This window comes from Macrotis lagotis, chromosome X (genome assembly GCF_037893015.1).
Source record: "Macrotis lagotis isolate mMagLag1 chromosome X, bilby.v1.9.chrom.fasta, whole genome shotgun sequence".
Lineage (NCBI taxonomy): Eukaryota > Metazoa > Chordata > Mammalia > Peramelemorphia > Peramelidae > Macrotis > Macrotis lagotis.
In genome coordinates, this window is record NC_133666.1 from 8150551 (window position 1) to 8171573 (window position 21023).

The following is a 21023-nucleotide window of genomic DNA, read 5'->3' on the forward strand; positions in this document are numbered from 1 at the left end:
CAATGTAAAAAAAATCAATAAAATATGTTTAAAATTTTTCAAATCAATGTATCTAAAATTAGAAGAAGAGACATATGGCACAAGGAAAAATCTTTATATTCAAAAATCTCTAATAAAATTCTGACACCCAAAATCTATAGTTGATTGATACAATAAATCACCCAGCAGATGAGTAGCAAAGGGATATAACCAGCTTTCAGAAGATGAAATACAATGGCAAGCTACCTAAAAATGTTCAGAATAACTAATAATCAAAAATACAAAATAAAACAACTTTGCATTATCATCTCATATCCATCAAACTAGCCAAGGTACTACAAAACGGGAAAATTCATGACTGGTGGGCTTGTGGGAAGATAGGTGTGTTAATTATCTTCTAGTGGAGTTAGGAGATGGTTCAAACATTCTGGGAACAAATTGCATTGAGTCAAAAGTAAAAATGTACCCATTTATTCCTTTTGTCCTAAGAGTTTCAGTATTGGGCCTATGTGCTAAAGAAGTCATTAAGAGCAACAAAATGCCTATATATATATATATATATATATATATACACACACACACACACACACACACACACACACACACACAAAAGTTCACAACTATGTTATTTGTCAGAGCAGAATGCTGAAACCAAAAGATCTACCTCATAATTGCAGAATGGCTGAACAATATTTGTTTATGGGTATGGTATAAGGGAATATTACTACACTGTAAGGAATGTGACAAAATCAGAGAAATTTAGGAAAACTGATTTGAACTGATGCAGAGGGAAAAACTCAAAACCAAAAGAACAATTTACATAGAAACTCTAACGATGAAGAGATGAAATTTAGTACATGTTGTACTAGCCAAGTGAGAAGACTCTTCCCTTGGTCCTCTAAATAGCTAAAAAAGTAAAGGGGTAGGGGGTGGGGGGTGGGAGTAGGTTATTTTGGAAAAGGGCTTGTTAACCAGTCTGAGTGTGTTCAAATGAGACATATCAGTGCATTTGGCAAAAAGAATCAGAAAGCCAATTGGATTAGATGACCCTTAATCTCTGACACTGTTTGAAGTTTTAAAATAGAGGTTTTCAAAACATTGGGGCATGAAACCCTGGACATGAAGCATCAGTCACAGTTATTGAAAGTATGCCCTCTTGTCAAAGTATGTTCACTTTTTAAAACAAAAAAAAAAATGCAGACCAAAGTCTATAGCATGAAACATTTACTCCAACAAGGAGGAAATCGAGAACCATGATTCTATCAGAGCATTCATACAAAGAGTCCAAGTTTGAGGTAGCCCACTCTGGTGGGTGCAGCTCTCTGAAATGGTAATGACTCTCCTTGCTGGCCCACAGGGAGGCTATGGCCTTCACAAAGGCTGCAGCTGGAGGAACACAGGGCCATCTGCACACAGGTGCAGACTGGAAACCAGAGGTATCCCAAAAGTCTAAGGAAAGGCCTACTGCATCTGGATGGAGTCCTTGGCCCCCACTTAGACCTATGTCTTACTTTCCATGATCAGTTCCTCCCAGGATGCTCAGGGCAACGTGGACAGCTCAGCTTTGGTGCTAGAGTTCTGCAGTTCTAGGTGGGGGGGGGGGATGGGGATGAGATCAGGGAGAAAGTCTGGGTACATTTGTAGGCTGCTCCTCCCTTTGGGTTTTGGAAATGGGTTAGGCATTACCACATGGACCCCAAATTCATAGAACTGGAGGGGCATTCAGTGTGTACCCCTCCAATAAAATGTAAACCATTAGACACAGCCATGGGTTGTCTCCTTCATGACTGTATTTGTCTCCAAAAGCCTGTCACCATGTGCATGGAGACTGACTGAGCTGGTGCATGCAGAATCATGTTTGAAGGAAGGGCTGAAGCTTACAATCTTTCCCTTCAGTTCAGAGGTTCTAGGAGATTCCTGGCCTACATGAGTAGCAGCACACGGCCTCCTCAGAGAAGTTAAACAATCTTTGTGTGTAAGTAAAGAAAATCATAAAAAAATTACACTTTCAACATTGTATTGATTTTTTTTTTAAAAATCTGCTTTGCGATCCATAGTCATATGAAAAATTGCTCTAAATCATTACTTATTAGAGAAATGAGGTACCACCTCACACCTCTCAGACTGGCCAATATGACCAGATAAGGGTTGGAAGGGATGTGGGAAATCTGGGACACTAATGTACTGTTGGTGGAGCTGTGAACTCATCTAACCTTTCTGGAGAGCAATTTGGAACTATGCCCAAAGGGCAATAAAATATGCATACCCTTTGATCCAGCAATACCACTACTGGGTCTGTACCCTGAAGAGATGATGGAAAAGACTAAAAACATCACTTGTACAAAAATATTTATAGCAGCCCTGTTTGAATTGGAAATCGATTGAATGTCCTTCAATTGGGGAATGGCTTAACAAACTGTGGTATATGTATGTGATGGAACACTATTGTTCTATTAGAAACCAGGAGGGATGGGAATTCAGGGAAGCCTGGAGAGATTTGCATGAACTGATGCTGAGTGAGATGATCAGAACCAGAAAAACACTGTACACCCTAACAGCAACATGGGGGTGATGATCAACCTTGATGGACTTGCTCATTCCATCAGTGCAACAATCAGGGACAATTTGGGGCTCTCTGCAATGGAGAATACCATCTGTATCCAGAGAAAGAGCTGTGGAGTTTGAACAACGACCAAGGACTTTAATTTTAAAAAACTCGTTATCTTATTATATAATTTTGCTATCTTTTATACTTTATTTTTCTTCCTTAAGGATATGATTTCTCTCTCATGACATTCAACTTAGATCAATGTAGCCCATGGAAACAATGTCAAGACTAACATAATGCCTTCTGCGGGGGGGGGGGGGGGGGAGAAGCAAGATTAGGGGAAAAATTTTAAAATTCAAAATAAATAAAATCTTTCTTTTATCAAATTAAATTACATTAAATTAAATTAAAAAAATAAAAAACCTAGGTTGCAGCTAGGTGGCGCAGTGGATAGAGAATCGCCCCAGGAGTCAGGAGAGTTCAAATCCAACCTCAGACACTTAATAATAATTATCTAGCTGAATGGCCTTGGGCAAGTCACTTCACCCCATTTGCCTTGCAAAAACTAAAAATAAATAAATAAATTAAAAATTAAAAACCTGCTTTGTATCTTTGCTATATATTTCAAATTTATTTGTGTATAGTAATAAAATTTGTAATATGTTTATTTCATTTGATTTAAATGCAAGCAAAGAAAATGGTATGCATAGATTGCTTTATGGAAAGATGTGACATTGTTTTTACAGAAAAGTCTAGTTTCCTTTACAGGAATGTTACAGGAAAATTCTGTGTTCTAAGGGTTCTCCCCAGTTCTGACATTACCTGTTCTAAGGGCCCTCAGTCATATCTGACATTCTTTGTTCTAGGCCCCTCTCAGCTCTGATATTCCAGGTTCTAAGGCCCTTCCCAGCTATGATATTCTCTCTTCTTTTAAGGGTTCATCTTTTTGTGACATTCTATTCTCCTAGGACCCTCACAGGTCTGATATTCTGTGTTCTAAAGATCTCTTTTTCTCAGACATTCTGTGCTCTAAGAAGCTTTGTTTCTCTAATTTCTCTGTTCTAAGCTCCCTTCTTTTTCTAAGTCTTTGTTTTAAGGCCTCTTTTTTTCTCTGCCATTATGTTCTAACAACTGTCCCACTTCTCACATTATTTCTTTTTCTGTCATTCTATTCTCTGAGAGTCTTCTCAGCTCTGTCATTCTATTCGGCCTCTCCTTTTTCTGACATTTTTCTTTCTCTTATATACTTTGTTCTTAAGCCCCTTCTTTAATATTCTTTGTTCTAAGGTCCCCATCACCTCTGACATTCTCTGTTCTAAGACCACCTCCAACTATGATATTCTCTGTTTTAAGGACATTCCATTTCTGACATTCCTTCATCTAAGCACCTGCTTTTTTCTACCAATTCTATGCTTTTAGAACATTTGCAGCTCTGACATGTTGTATTCTAAGGCTACTTTTTTCTCAGACATTCTCTTTTGTTTGGTTCCTTTCTCCCATTCCCTGATCTAAGAACTCCCTATTCTCTGCTATTCTCTGCTCTAAGGTCCTTTCTTTTCTATTCTTGCCTCTTTTGTATTCTCAATTCTAAAAATTCTTATTTCTTTTATATGCTCTATTCTATGGTCCATTCTTCCTTTGACACTTTTAATTCTAAGCTCCCTCCCAGTTCTGACAGTTTGAATTCCAAGGTTCATTCTTTCTCTGACATTTTCTGTTCTATGAACCCCTTTATTCTCTTACATGCTCTTTTTAGCCCCTTATTTTTCTGACATCTTGTATTCTTTTTTTGACATCTTGTATTCTAATGTCCTTTATTTGTCTGATGTTCCTGTGTTCTAAGTCCCCATCTTTTTCTGATATTCTCTGTCTTAAGGTCTCTCCCAGCTCTGACATTTCCTGTTCTAAGGACCCTCCCAGGCCTGACATTTTTGGTCATAAGATTACATGACACCCACCCCCAACACTGACATTCACTGTTCTGAGATTCCTCCCAGCTCTGACATTCTGTGTTCTAGGATCCCTTCCACCTCTGCAATACTCTGTTCTAAGTCACTTCCATGCCCTGACATTCTGTATTCTAAGGATCCTGCCAGTTCTGACATTCTTGGTTCTCAAATCCTTCTCAGTTCAGACATTCTTAGTTCTAAGGGCTGCATTTTTTTTGCCATACTATATTCTAAGGTCCCCCATAACTGTGATATTCCTTATTCTAAAGATTCTTCTTTCTGACATTCTCTCTTCTAAAGCCATTTCTTTCTCTCACAATCTCTCTTTTAAGGCCTCTTCTCTCTTTGACATTCTCTTTTCAAAGGCCCCTTCTTCCCTCCCAGTTCTGACATTCTCTGTTCTAAGACCTCTTCTTTCTGTGGCAATCTCCCTTCTAAGGCTCCTTCTTTCTCTTATGCTATCTGTTCTAAAGTCCCTTTTTTCTTACATTTTCTCTTCTTGTCTCATTCTTGTTTGGGAAGTTCAACCTTATGAAATTCCTTCACTGACCAGTTTTTTCTTTACTATCATTTTCTTTTCTCTCCTCTTTTCACACTGTTTGTTTTTAGGCTAATGTAAGTTTGAATACTCAGCTTGGACTACTGAATTTTAGGCAATTTCTTTAAACCACTTATCTTCAAACATCCTAGTGCTGCCAACTCTCTATAGAACAGAAGTTTTTTCCTCCTGTCAAACCTACTGTCATCAAAGTAGTGAAGAGCATCAACTTACCAAAAAAGGCATTCAGTAGCTTCTGAACCTGGATATTGCTTCCCACAGTCCGGTAAACCCCTTCTGTTGTGATACCTAAGGGTGGAAGAGCAGATTGCTTTGAGTTAAAGGCTTATGAAAGCCTCCCAGAGTGGAAAACTAATCGTTTCCACATGAATGGAAACAATGTTCATTGATTTCTCAAACTGATCATCCCTTCTCACCCTGGCCAAATTGGAGATAAAAGGTGATAGTGGAAAGAAGTTATGACCTGTCCCAAAGATCTTTGCCAATCTCTTACCATTGGAACTGCTCTTTTCTCATCCACAAAATGAAAGCTTTTATTAGGCAAAGTGTTAGAATTAAGGGAGCAGTTTGAGTACTTTTTTTTTAAATTTGGCATGACCCTGTGATTTCATCAGTGTAGGCAAGTGCGGTACCCAGAAATGAAGCCAGTCATACAGATGTGCCCCGGAGAGCCTCATGGGTCCTATAAATTAGGCCCCTAAGTACAGTCTAGGCTTCTCTAGAGGAGAAAATATAGCTGTGGACTGACAGTATGGAAAATTCTGGAAATTGCCCTGGTCCTCTCCAATGGGGGAGGGGTAAGAAAAGAAGCTGCCAGCCTCTGAAAGAGAGCACCAGGAAATGTGGTCTCTTCACAAGAAAGTTAAATTCTAGTGAGTAGAGGAATATGGAAGGTATATGAAAGGAAGGGATCTAGGATAAAAGGGAGTTTGACAAAAGAGGATAGAAAGGGCTGGGGAGGCCCAGGGCTGAAGTTACTAGGGGCTGGAGTGAGGGGGTAGAATGCTACTGTCTCCTCTATTGTTCCATCCATCATCTGCCCTCTCCCCATTCCCCCTTTCATTCTCCTGGCTGATCCCGAGCAATCTAGGCATATCTAGGGCAAGTGACACATCAAGGGTAATATTCCTCTGCAGACAGATGGGACACAGACTAAACCTGGGTTATCCTATGTCCAAGCTCTGCCTTTGAGAAAGATGAAGAAGAAAGTGGAATGAAGACACATGGGGCAGAGCTTGAGCAACATTCCAGAAGAGAGAGAGTGAGGTCTAGCAGGAACTGATTCTCCAAGGCAAGTAGCAAGTTTCTTGGGAAAAGAAGCATAATTTGTTCACTATACATTATTTATTTTTATGTGTACACATGGTCTCCCTGAGAGTAAGGACTGTTTTGTTCTGTCTTTGGATTCTCAACACCAAGTACAGTGGAATATAGTAGGGACATAATAAATGCTGGTGGACTGACTGAAGGATTAATACTGTTACTTCCTAGAAGAATGCAAGCTTCCTGAAAGCAGAGACTATTTCATTTTCATGGACCATGGGTAGGCATTTAAGGGATACACTTTGGGCAGGGGTAGGCCATACTTCAGGTAGGGACAGACCATACTTTGGGTTGGGATAGATGGCACTTTGGGCAGTGCAAGGATCTGACAAACTCACTGAATCACACTGGCTCTTAGTAGAACTGCACTACTCCCATTTCTTTGCCTCTTGTTTCTTCCCCAGCCCCCCTTAATGTTTAAATCTACATGTATTACAGCAGTAACTAAATCTTCATGTTTAAATTCACTTAGATCTGACTCATCAAAACACTACTTGGAGGATGCCAAGCGCTCTCTAAACACACTTTATAAGCCATTAGAAGCTCTTTTCCCTTTTAAGCAGGAAGCCACAAATTGTCAAAAATAAATAGACTTGGATCCCGCCCCAGTGGAATGTGCTGACATTTTGCAAGATGCTTGCTCAAACTAAAAAAATAGTTTGTTCACACTGCAGTTTTCAACATAGTCTTTAAGGCAACAAGGCAAAGTAGAAAGCATTTATTAAGCACCTGCTGGGTGCCAGGGACGCTGCTAAATGCTGGGGCTACAAATTCAAGTCCAAATGAAGGGAATGAGAGCTATTGGAGAAAAAGAGCTGGGCTATGCATTTGAGCCAGGCCACAAGCTCCACAAAGGCAATGAAAAAGGGAAAGCAAGCTAATATGAAGGACTAGGTACCAGGCACCATGCCAAGTACTTTAATATGCTATCCTATGGTCCTCATATTAACCAGAGAGGTAGACGTTTTTATTATTCCCATTAGCAGTCACTACAATGGCCAGGATTCCAACCCAGCTGCTTCACCTATAGACTAAGGAGTTCCAGACTTGGCTGCTCATGATTAACCATCTTAGAGCAGTGGGGAGCGGGCCTCAAGGAGGTCAATTAAATGGTAAGCCTCACACAACACATAGCCAGTAAATGTATGAGGCTGTAGGAGGATTGGAGCTCAGATATTCCCAAATCTGGGTACACTGCTCTAGCCATTGCACCCACCTAGCATCTTTTTTAGGTTTTGTGCATGTGTGTGTGTGTGTGTGTGTGTGTGTGTGTGTGTGTGTGTGTGTTAGCACAGTTGGCTTATAATAAATAGCTTCTTGAAAGAAAGGAAGAATGAAGAAAACAATTAATTAATGACTATAGCGTAGTGGACCAAGGTTCTAGTCTTGAGACTCCCACTAACTTTCTATATGATTCTGAGCAAAATACTTCCCCAGTCTGGGTCTGACATAGACTGAAGTGTTATAGTATGTGACTGCCATGGAATATTACTGTGCTCAAAGAAATAGAAAGAATTCAGAGAAGCACGATAAGACTTGTATGAAATGATGTAACACAAAGTAAGCAAAACCAGGAACCCCCCCACACACACACACACACATCACATCACATCAATGATGTAAACAAAAACAATAAAATGAAATGGAACAATGTTATTTTAGTGACCAAGCTGGGCCCAGGAGGTGGGCTAAGGAAAATGCATCTCCCTAGTAGACTCAGTTGCTGGGTTTATTTTGCTAACTGTTTCCCATCCCCCTTCTTTGTTATCAGATATCTCAGTGGATAGGAGAAAGTAAAGATATATTTGTAAACAAAGGAGAAGCAACAAAAAGAACTTCAGAAAATAAAATAATAGGAGGGCGGCTAGGTGGCATAGTGGATAAAGCACCGGCCCTGGAGTCAGGAGTACCTGGGTTCAAATCTGGTCTCAGACACTTAAAAATTACCTAGCCGTGTGGCCTTGGGCGAGCCACTTAACCCCATTTGCCTTGCAAAAACCTAAAAATAAAAAATAAAAAAAATAAAAAAATACAATAATAGTATTGGATTAAATGATCTCTAAGCTCTTAATTCTCAACTTCTATGATTCCCTGGATGAGGAAGTGATTGAATGTGTGGTTACTTGGGCAAACAGAAGAGTCAATTCTATACTGTTGAAGTGTGGAAGTAGTCTTCAGAGAGCCCTGAGATCAACATCTTCATTGATAAAGACACTGATAAAGCATCGGTCATCAAAACTGTCTGGTATTGGCTAAGAAATAGAATGGTGGATCAGTGGAATAGACTAGATGCAATAGCAAGAAATGATTATAAACCAAAGAGTCCAGCTTTTGGAACAAAACCTCTCTCCTCGATAAAAACTGTTGGGAAAATTAGAAGTTAGTATGGCAGAAACTTGGATTAGACCAACATCTCACACACTATACCAAGATAAGATCAAAATGGATACAGGATTTAGACATAAAAAGAAGTATTATAAGCAAAATAGGAGATCAGGGAATAGTTATCTGTCAGATCTATGGAAAGGGGAGCAGTTTGTGACCAAGGAAGAGATGGAAAACATCACTAAAAACAAACTAGATGATTTTGAGTACATTAAATTAAAAAGCTTTTGCACAGATAAAACCACTGTAACCAAGATCAAAAGAAATGTAGTAAACTGGGAAACAATCTTTACAACTAATGTTTCTGACAAAGGACTCGTTTCTAAAATATACAGAGAACTGAGTCAAATTTGTTTTAGGTTTGTTTTTACAAGGCAAATGGGGTTAAGTGGCTCGCCCAAGGCCACACGGCTAGATAATTATTAAGTGTCTGAGACCAGATTTGAACCCAGGTACTCCTGACTCCAGGGCTGGTGCTTTATCCACTGCACCACCTAGCCACCCCTGAGTCAATTTTTTTAAAAAAGTCATTCCCCAATTGACAAATGGTCAAAGGACATGCAAAGGCAATTTACAGATGAGGAAATCAAAGTGATCATAGTCATATGAAAAATTGTTCTAAATCGCTACTTATTAGAGAAATGCAAATTAAAGCATCTATGAGATACCACCTCACACCTCTCAGAATGGCCAATATGACCAGAAAGGGCAAAGATCAATGTTGGAAGGGATGTGGGAAATCTGGGACACTAATGCTGCATTGTTGGTGTAGGTGTGAACTCATCCAACCTTTCTGGTGAGAAATTTGGAATTACACCCAAAGGGCAATTAAAATGTGTATCCTCTTTGATCCAACAATTCCACTACTGGGTCTATACCCTGAAGAGATCATTAAAAAAGTATAAAATCATCACTTGTACAAAAATATTTATAGCAGCTGTTTGTGGTGGCAAAGAATTAGAAATCAGGTAAATGTCCTTCAATTGGGGAATGGCTTAGCAAACTGTGGTATATATATATATATATATATATATATATATATATATATATATATTTATATATGTCATGGAACACTATTGTTCTATTAGAAATTAGGAGGGATGGGAATTCAGGGAAGCCTGGAGGGATTTGCATGAACTGATGCTGAGTGAGATGAGCAGAACCAGAAAAACACTGTACACCCTAAAAGCAACATGGCGGTGATAATCAACCTTGATGGACTCGCTCATTCCATCAGTGCAACAATGAGGCACAATTTGGGGATATCTGCAATAGAGAATACCATCTGTATACAGAGAAAGAATTGTGGAGTTTGAACAAATACCAAAGATTATTACTTTTAATTGTTTTAAACATTATCTAATTATGTAATTTTGCTATTTCTTATACTTTATTTTTTCCTTAAGGATATGATTTCTCTCTCATCACATTCAACTTAGATCTATGTATACCATGGAATGTAAAGTCAAAAGACTGCCTTCTGAGGGTGGGGTGGGGAGAGGGAAGCGAGATTAGGGGGGAAATTGTAAAATTCAAAATAAATAAATAAATCTCCTTTAGAAAGAAAGAAAGAAAGAAAGAAAGAAAGAAAGAAAGAAAGAAAGAAAGAAAGAAAGAAAGAAAGAAAGACAGGCATTGATAATGGTATCCAGAAAGGACAGATAACTTGCCCAGGATTACCAAATATTGGCCATGAAATAGCCAAGACTAGAACTCAGTGCTACTGTTTGCTGTACGATGTTCTTTCCATCCCAAGAACATGGCAGAAGGTGGGGAAGACCAACAACTGGCTTCCTCTTACCTTTGGCCTCCACAGCGTTGGTACACTTCCTTACAAATTTGAACCCGACATCATTGAGCTCCACTGTTCAGGAAAAGAGAGAGAGAGAGTTACCCATTATGACAATGGCCAGGATTCTAACCCAGCTGTTTCACTTATACACTAAGGAGTTCCAGACTTGGCTGCTCATGACTAACCATCTTAGAGCAGTGGGAGTCGAGGAGGCAAATTAAATGGTAAGCCTCACACTTGAAATGGTTCTAATTTTCCTCTTAGGAGGAAAGAGGACATACAAACAAGAATGACTTCTCTGTCTCTAGATTACAACTGCACTTGTCCCCCAGTCCCATGCTGAGATAAACAAATGGCTTCCTTTGCTTGTCAGCTTGCCAGATATTACGCAGTAGCCACCAGCTAAGACTGATCTTCGCCCAGCAAGAGGCTCTCCTTTGCCCACCTGCACCCAGATATCTCAACACAAGGAGCATTTGCTGCACAGTGGAACAGCTGGTAATTTATAAAGTCAGCACAACAGATACATGATGGACTCACTTTCTTCCTGTTTCGTTATGGGGCTGTGGTAGATCTACAAAAGAAGAGAAAGAAATAGAACCACAGCTGCTGGGGATTGCCATTCAAAGCTGTCATCTCTGCTACCAGAGCTGCCCCCCCCCCCAGCCACCTCCTCCTTCCCCAAACTGGATAGATCAAGTCTGTCCTACCAGAGATCTCTGGGTTGCATGTAGTCACCATAGTCCATTTATGCAGACATTATTCCATCTCATGATTATACTCTGGTAATATGGGTTACATTGTAATCATAAATAAATAGGCAATTCTATATGTGGCCTTTGACAGGCTTTTTGGGGGCAATGCAGCCCAGGTGAGCTAAAAGTTTGCACAGTCCTGCTTTTCATGCTGAGTAATAATACCGATGATGATGATAGCTATAATTTCTACAGAGCCTTACAGTTTGTAAAGTGCTTGACAACTGTTAACTTGCTTGATCCTCACAACTCTGCAAGAGCAGCACTGTTGTCCTCATTTTACAGAAGAAGAAATTGAGGCAAACAGGATGAAATGACTTGCCCAGGGTCACACAACTAGTAAGGGTCTGAGGTCAGACTTTGAACTCGGGCCTTCCTCACTCCAGACCCAGTGCCCCCTTCATTGTCCTTCAACGATAAGACAATAGGGAGCCACTAAGTTAATTAGTAATAGACTGATTTGTATTTTAGGAAATTTCGGCAACTAGGGGGAAGATGGTTTGGAGAGTAGGACTCCACCTACAGGAGGGTACTGTGCTAGTCCAGGCATATGGTAACAAGGGCATAGACTAGGGTAGTGGCTATGTGAAAAGAGAAGGGATTCCAAGGATGTTGTAGACAGGGACAATTGTCAACATCCAGCAATTGAGTTTGTAAATGAAAAACCTGAGGCCAGTTTATATTCACATAAACACAAACTGGCAGAGGGAAGATATAACCCAGGTTCCATAACTCACATTCAGGGTTTTCCATATGCATTGGGGTAGCGAGGTGGCACCTCAGAGGATAGAGTACTGGGCCTGGAGTCAGAAAGAAATGAGTTCAAATCTAGTCTCTTACTCTTACTAGCTGTATGATCCTGGACAAGTCACCTCACCTTGTTTACCTCAGTTTCCTCATCTGTAAAATGAGCTGGAAAAGGAAATGGCAAACCACTCCACTATCTCTGCCAAGAAAATTCCATGTACATTATGGTCCATGGAGTCATGAAGAGTTGGACACGATGGAATAACTGAACAACAAATCATATGCATATGTATATTTGTGTGTACCTATGTGAACTTGTCTGCATAAGCATTGCTCTTGAACATATGTAGACATGTAAGTGCATGCACCAAGATCACTCCACAGTTGTCTGCTTAAACCAGTAGTTCCCCAAATTTGTATAAGCATGACAACTTTGCCAAATTAGAACTGCTTCAAAAAACAAGTCACAACTAAAGCCAAATGGCCACGGAAGTGAGAACAATAGCAGTGGAGAGAAGACCCAGTCTTTGGAGGTAGCCCTAGCATGCTCTTTCCCTCCTTCCCACCCTCAACCTGTTTCCAGGAGCCTGTCATTCTGACCAGATCTTTCTATCACTTGGGTATTCCCAAGTAAACTCAGAGACATTACAAGAGCACAAGAGCTCAGGTATGTAACCACAGTGATAAATAGATAACATTCCACATGAGGGAAATTCTGCTGAACACAAGAATTTCTTTTTACCCTGTCTCAGACCCAACTGTAATCCCAACACCACCAACTCTCAGTAGATAAGCCCACATTTGTTGGAACAGATGAGAGTAACTGATAGTTTCACTACTGCTGGAGGAAACTTACTGAGGACACCCTTAGGAGTGCTTCACATTTTTTCAGAATACTAATTAGCAGAATAGCTACTCTGTTGTGACCCTTTGTCAGGGTTTGCCTCAGGACTGGTTACAAATTACAGACCTAAATTCCAGACCATATGGAGGCAAGATCTCGAGAAGAAATAATCCTAGGGTTAGTTAGTGGCCCTGGGTTCAATTTCCATCAGTGTGACCTTAAGCAAATCACATCCCCTCTGTAAAATAAGAGGATTGACTCGATGGCATTTGCAATACTTGGCTTTAATCTTTTTCAGTTTTAGTTTCCTCACTAGTAATAGGAAAAGATTGAATTATATGGTTTTCCAGGCTATAGCTCTAGATCCTCTGAATAACTGTGTGACCTTGGGCAAGTCCCTTTCCAAGCCTCATTTTCCTCATGTGTAGAGAGGGTGGCTCAAGTCCCTTCCAGCTAGAGATCCTTTTGATCAGTTAAGAAAGAGCCATGATAAATCCTTCCAGCCCAACTCTAGTCCTTACACCCAACCATTATCCAGGATGTGACTTGGCAACTTGTTCTGGGGGGCCTGCAGCCACAGCTACTGATCAAAAGAGTCTTTAACACTAAGATCCTGCCAAATGAGTGGACTTCAGAAACGGACATTCAATCAGTGTAAATGACATTCCAGAATAGACATTAGCACCTGCTTTGTTGGTTCATGGGATGTTTCAATCAGAGCTTCATTCGTACTAAGTGCTTAATAAAAAGTTTTGTTCATTCATCTGGACTTTTAGAGATCAGGGCAAATAATTCAAATACACATGTCACTTATTCCTTAAAGATCTCATAGAATTTCTGTTCAGTCACAGATTCTGGACTGTATTTATCTTTTCCAGCTTGAAATTCTACGATCCTATGATCTTTGCACCAAACACATTGCCAGCCTCCCCACCCAAAGTCCCTGATTCATTCACATTTGTTCAAGCCAGTTAGAGTACACTATCACTAGAGGTCACTGTTCTAAAAGATATGTGTTACTGGAAGGCAATGCCTTAGTAACTCACGGGTTCTTTTCCATCCATTGCTTCCATCCATAGCCTCCTGTTGGCTTCTGAAAGGGCCTGCAGTGTTATAGTCCCTGGTCTAAAGAGAAAATGACAAAGTTAAAGGAGAATTAAATTGGCAAGAGTCCCAGAGCAGGGCAACCAGTATTGGGGGGGGGGAGAAGAGGAGGAATAGACACTATGCCAGATGCTAAAGAGCAATTGAAGGAACTTGGGGTGTGTGGCTTGAAAAAAAGAGAAGGTTGGAGGCAGGAGGTGCAGGGAAAGGCCATCATTACTTAAAGAGATATTAAACTTTTTTCTTCTTGATCCAAAGGGCAGGGTTCCAAACCATCTAAAGAAACTAGAGCAGGTTCCTGTCTTCCATTTAAGGAACACCTTCTTACACTGGGCAGGGAGCCAGAAACTCTTGTTTCAAACCTCGGTTCTGATTCTTCATACCTACTTGATTTTAGGTAAATCATCTCCCTCAGTTTCTCCATCTATAACATGGAGAGGCCAAGTAGATGATCTTTAACACCCCTTCTTCTATCCAGAAAACCCTGAAGTCTGAAGCATGAATTCCAGCTGCCCCAATCAAATGGGTCATCTCAGCTCCCAATCTCAAGAAGTCTTTGGGCAAAAGTTGAACTCCCACTTGAGGATATCTTTGAAGGGATGTCTGCTTAGTTATGGGTGGGATTAGAACACTACCAGGAGGCTTCCAACCCCATGATATATAGTGAACACTTGAGGTTAGAAAGGTACCCAGAAGCTACCTGTAAGATGTTTTAACCACCCTAATGACTACATAGAAAGGCAGCATGGTATAGTGACTAGAAATCTGTCTTTGGAGTCTTGAAGGCCTGGGTTCAAGTTTTCCTTCTGACTTGACTGTGCGATCCTGGGCAAGTCACACAAACTAAAGCTCTAGTCTAGAACAAGATGATCAGACACTAATAGAAACAAGGGCCACTAATCCATATATGAGGATCCCTGCCTTATTATAGGGCCTCATATGCTATATTTTAGAAAACATATTTTGAAATATTTTTAAATTAATATATATATATATATATAAAACCATACAAAAATCAGATAGAAACTACATTTTAATCTGATTTGGGTCATGACGGGAGGGTGCTATGGGCTCCATGCTCTAGAAAACTCCTTAAACCAAAGGTTCTTGGCTTTTTTATGTCACAGCCCCCTTCTTAGAAGCATGTTTAAGTGTAAGAAATATAACACCTGGGATTATCAAGGCAGCCAATGATATTAAAACCAAGATATAATATTTTTTTCCCATCCAAGTCCAGAGATCCCCTGAAATCTAGCCATGGACTCCTTAGGGGTCTGTGGACACCAGGTTAAAAAAAAAAACTCTGACAGAGAAATTTCCCCACATCAAAGAAATCCTAGCTATGCTCCAAAGACCACAGAGCAGACCAGTCCAGCTCTGATTTGTTGGTCACTAGCTATCATAATCCAGAAAAAAACTAAACCTAAAACTAAAAACCAACCACTATGCTGGGTTTCACCCAGAAAATCAATTCTGGCTGTGAAGCTAAGAACACAGCCCCAGACCCAGCACATGACCTATGAGGCTCCATAGTGATAAGTACCACCAGTCCAAGGAGTTTTTCCTGCTCAGCCTGGTTTATTCAGGCAACAGCCCTGGAATTCATTTGCAGTAATTCTGTGATCTGACTTTATGAACCCAAGTCTAATTCTTTTTATTTATACCTCTTCTGTTTCATCTTATGTGATTCAGTCCAATGCCTGAGCCCAGGGGTTGGAAAACTACAGCCCATGGGTCAAAACCAATACATTGACTGTTGTTCTATGGCCTGCAAGCCCTAATCTAGTCTGTCAAGATGTTCCTGGATCCTGACTCTGTCAATCAGACTTATAAGAATCTGTGATCTTATCCCTCCCTCCATCATTTCTCCTGCGCCGTCATGGATGGCTACGGCCAGAAAAAAAATCCTTCCATGTTGGTTATCCATCTTACAATGAGGCCGGCTTAACATGACCAGGCCAGTCTTTGGATGTGTCCCAATAGTATAGACTCCAACAGCCTTCTTTCATCTGTGTGCCACCGTGGGAAGACTACGGAGGAGGACATTCACAAAGGATCAGAGAGAAGACTGTCATCATCTGCTTCAGTGACTGAGCATCATACCCTTTTAAACAAGGTCAAATATGAGTCCAAACCAGACCATTCAGTAGGGCTGTAGGGACAGACGCCTTTATCAATGGAGAACTAGAGCAGCTACTTACTCATTCCCACATCAGAGCTTGGAGAGAACATCTAATGCCAGAGCAAAGCTTCCCCAGGCTCCTATCGCAATCCCAAAGATCAGCTTGCCACAGGGGAAAGGGAGCTGAATGGGAAGTCACAAGCCCAGGGTTTGCATTCCAGTTCTGCCACCTGTTAATTGGGTAAGCTGGGTTATGACACTTCACCTTCCTTAGTCTTAATTTCCTCATCTGTCAAATGAGGGCACTGGACTGGATGGTCTCTAGGGTGTCTTTCAGCTCTAGAAGTAGGATCACATGTGTGACTCCATGTGACACATGTGTGACACTACCCTTCCGTGGGGCCTCCGCTTTCTACTCTGTAATATGAGGAGATTGGATTCAGTGGTTTCTGAGATGCCTTCCATCTTAGATTTAGGAGACTATGTGTGACCTTGAACCAGTCCCTTCTTCTCCAATGTCCTCCATTTCCCCCTATGATCCAAAGCTGGATCTTAGCCAAGTTATTAGGAGCCTCAGTTTCTTCTTTTGCAAAATGAGAGGATTACGTTAAAGTAATAATTAATAATAATAGCTAGCATTTATACGACACTTGAAGGAGCACAAGGACCTTGACAGATATTATTTCATCTGCTCCTCACAACAACCTGGTGAGATAGGTGCTGCTATTATACTCACTTTACAAATGAAGATTGAGTGACTTGTCCAGGGCACAAGCTAAGAAGTATTTGAAGTCAGATTGAAACTCAAGTTTTCCTCATCCCAGGCACAGAGCTCTAACCATTAAACCACATGGTTGCCTTTTAGTTCTAAATGTAGGAGCCAAATTTGCCATTTATTTTGATCACATATCATGAGAATTAGCCTCTTCCAATTCATTCTAGCTCTTAGCAGAGATAGTAGGAGGTTGATGCTGTTGTTCAGTAGTTACAATTGCCTCTGACTGTTGCCCCATTGGGATTTTTTTGGTTGCTTTTTTTTTCCAGCAGAGATTCTGGAGTAGTTTTCCATTTCCTTCTCTGGCTCATTTTACAGATGAGGAAACTGAGGCAAACAAGGTGAAGTAACTTGCCTAGAGTCACACAGTTAGCAAAGGTCCGAGGTCACATTTGAACTCAGGTCTTCCTGATTTCAGACTAGCATTCTATCTGCTGTGGCACTACCTAGCTGTAGCAGAACTAACAGATTTGGAGTTGGAAGGCCTGAGTTCAAATATCACCTCTGCCATTCACTCACTACTATGGGCAACCTCTCTGAGCTGCTTCCTCATCTATGACATGAGGGTGTTAAGAGTCCTCTAGGCTCTAAATACTCTGATCCTGAGATAACAGTACAATAAAGTACACTCTACTCCCCTGTTAATACATACTAATAATAAACTTGAATTAAATGCCTGTCATTATAGCTATAGCCTAATAGAAGGTTGGAGCTAAAAGAGATTAGAGAATAGTGGTTGTAGAAAGTCTGGTTTGGAAAGGATGAAAGAATATAAAATATCAGAATAGGAAGGGTCCTGGGAACATGGAATTTTAGAGTTGAATGAGGACTTTAGTGATCATCTAGGTCATATTTGGGTTTAAATCCTACTCCCAACACTTATTAGCTGTGTGAGCCTCGGCAAATGACTTCACCTCTGTCTGTTTCAGTTTCCTCAACTTTAAAATGAAGAGATTTGACACGCTGACCTCTAGGGTTCCTTCCATTCCTATATCTAGGAGCCCCAACAGGAGTGAATTGTTCAGGATCATAAGAAAAGACAGAGTAATATTGATTAATTTCTCCTTTCTTCTGGCCTATATAGAGATTAGAAACCATGTCCATGTAATGGTCAGTGAATTTAACCACATCAAGGACCTGAATCTCCATGAATGTCCTCTGATACCCTACCACAGTATGGAAATAACTGGTTTCTCAAAAGCAAATCCAGAAGAGCAAAGACCTGGTAGGTCCTGCTAAGCCAGAGAGGCTACAAGGATGGATCGAGTGACATGCTTTTGAGAAAGGCTTATCCCCATATTGGCTCTGGGGTCATGACTATAGTCATGACAACATTCATATAACTTCTATTAAATCACTGAGGGTCAGCAGAATGATTAGCTGTCCTGCTAGAATAACAGATTGCTGAGGTGTTGAAGTAACAGCTGCTAAAAATAGTACTGGAAACTTGCCACCAGACATGGAGGGCTGAGGATGTGGCAGACTGAAGGATTTCTGGGAAGTACCAGAGGTAGGAAGTGGTCTGAGAGGGATTCCTACTAAGAGTCAAACCTGAGAAAGTATGATAAGGTCTTGGGGTAGACTCTGAAATCTGTAAAATTAGTACTTTGGAAAGCTCATGGCAAAATACTATGGCAGTCACAGTTAGAAAACAGCCCCAGCCCACTGGCCTGCTTACCTTTCATGAGTTTCAATGTCAAAGCAGAATCTCTTATCGATGGATTCTGTCTTCCTTCTAACACAGTAATTCAAGGTTAAGTCCACAGGTCCCTGGTGAGTAGGAAAGATTAACAGTCATTTGGGAAAATATAAAAGGATGACACTGATGCCTCCCACAACTGTGGCAGTCACCTGGAGGAAGTGTGTAAAGGCATGAAGAGTAAGCTGTCCCCTCAGCATCAATCCTATGCCTCTAGACAGGGGATCCCCAGAGGGCAGGTGGTAGTTGGTCCTTTGCATCATGGGATCTCACCATCAGACAACAGGAATTGACAAAGGAGGAAACTGAGATCCAGGAAAGACAAGGAATGTGTCCAAGATCAGAAAGGTAGTGAGTAATCAATCTAAGAAATGAACTCGGGCCCACAAATTCCAATACCAAGGCTCTTCCTACTATACCATGGAGGCTCTCCATACCTCTGTCCTTCCCTACCCCCCAGAATCCCCATTTAACACTTCTCTCCATACTTGCCTAATTTCCCCTAAAAATTGTTTGAGGGAAAGAGCTAAGATCATCCCTAACATCTAATATAGGCCTTGCTGCCAAAAAATACACAGTGAAGATTTGTTTAAATAATAATAATTATAATATAATAATAATAAATAGTATATTAGCTAGCACCCACACTGAGCTTTTTTTATTGCAAAGTGCTCACAAATGTTGTTTATAAATTATAAATATTATCTCCTTTTTCCTCATAGTGATTCTGGGAGGTAGGTGCACTATTGTCATCATACCCATTTTACAGATAAAGGAACTGAAAAATGGAGCTTAAATGACTTGGTCACGATCACGCAACTAATAAAAGCCTAAGGTATGATTTGGACTCAGGTCTTCCTCATTCACGTACTGCTAAAGGTTCACATTCATAGACTCCTGAGGAGACAAATCACTGTGGAGAAGGGGTCCACCACTATTGCCACCATCAATGTTGAATGTTGACAAACTGACATTTATGAGCAAGTAAATCAAAAAGCCCTGGGAATGGTATAATTTACATACACACAAACACACACACACACACACATACATACACACATGCACACACACACAGTCATCAGGCTCACTACTAACTCAGATGCCCACAGCCATCATCCTGGGAAGGAATGCCTATGAGGATGAGATCTAAAACCCATCTCTGCTGGTGCTACTGCCCCTCCCTTCTTAGTGGGTCTAACTACTAAAAAGCCATTAAAAGAATTTCTGGTCCCCAAAGGCCTTGACATAGTCAAATGGATCATCCTTAAAAAAATTGATTTTGTTAGTAGAAATGCCAGGCAAGAGAGGCCTGAATATCACCTTTGTGGTTGTATTGCATAGCCTTGCAAATTTTCATCTGGTTTGTGGCTCAAATCTTCTACATGTGTTGTATGAGCCTTGAGGGGAAAGGTTATCCCATTTTTCTCCTTGTATCCAGGTATTTGACAATAGTAGACAGTTAATACTTCCTTCTCTATTTATCCATCACTTTTCATCCCTGATCCCATCTCACCACACAATCCTTGAAAGGTAGGTAATAGAAGACATTGTTTCAGAAGGATTTTGTGACTAGACTAAGGTCCCCTGGTTATTAAGTGCTGGAATTGTTGACCTGCAGACTCTCAAGAGAAAGCCATGCAAGACTAGTAATTTGAAAGACTAGGTACAAAAGAGACAGCAGGAAATGATTATAGTAATCTGCTGTTTGATAAACCCAAAGAATTCAGCTTCTGGGATAAAAACTTTCTCAGATAAAAACTGTCGGGAAAATTGGACATTAGTGTGGCAGAAACTTGGATTAGACCAACATCTCACACCCTACACCAAGATAAGAACAAAATGGGTGCAGGATTTAGACATAAAATACAATATTATAAGCAAACTAGGAGATCAAGGAATAGTTTACCTGTCAGATCTGTGGCAAGGAAAGCAGTTTATGACCAAGAAAGAGATGGAGAACATCACTAAAAACCAACCAGATGATTTGGATTACATTAAATTAAAAATCTTTGGCACAAACAAAACCACTGTAACCAAGATGAAAAGAAATGTAGTAAACTGGGAAACAATTTTTAGAACTAGTATTTCTAACAAAGGACTCATTTCTAAAATACACAGAGAACAGAGTCAAATTTATAAAAAAAAAAAACAACCAAGCCATTCCCCAATTGACAAATGCTCAAAGGATACGGCAAATGCAATTTACAGATGAGGAAATCAAAGTGATCCATAGTCATATGAAAAATTACTGTAAATCTGCGCAGTGGATAAAGCACTGGCCCTGAAATCAAGAGTGTCTGGGTTCAGATCCGGTCTCAGACACTTAATAATGACCTAGCTGTGTGGCCTTGGGCAAGCCACTTAACTCCATTTGCCTTGCAAAAAAGAAAAAAAACCTAAAAAAAATTACTCTAAATCACTAGTCATTCGAGAAATGCAAAT

The 21023-nt window shown here is 40.4% G+C and overlaps 1 protein-coding gene across 1 annotated transcript in view; it reads right to left on the reverse strand.

The window, feature by feature from the left end:
* The window catches only part of OPHN1 (oligophrenin 1), a 308448-nt gene that overhangs the window by 67339 nt on the left and 220086 nt on the right, over nt 1-21023 (reverse strand). Inside the window, exons 10-14 of the mRNA XM_074202349.1 lie at nt 18561-18652; nt 13928-14006; nt 11076-11109; nt 10545-10607; nt 5249-5323 (exon numbers count right to left, since the gene is read on the reverse strand). Of these exons, the coding sequence (XP_074058450.1) occupies nt 5249-5323; nt 10545-10607; nt 11076-11109; nt 13928-14006; nt 18561-18652 (343 nt within the window). The remainder of the gene's footprint in view (nt 1-5248; nt 5324-10544; nt 10608-11075; nt 11110-13927; nt 14007-18560; nt 18653-21023) is intronic.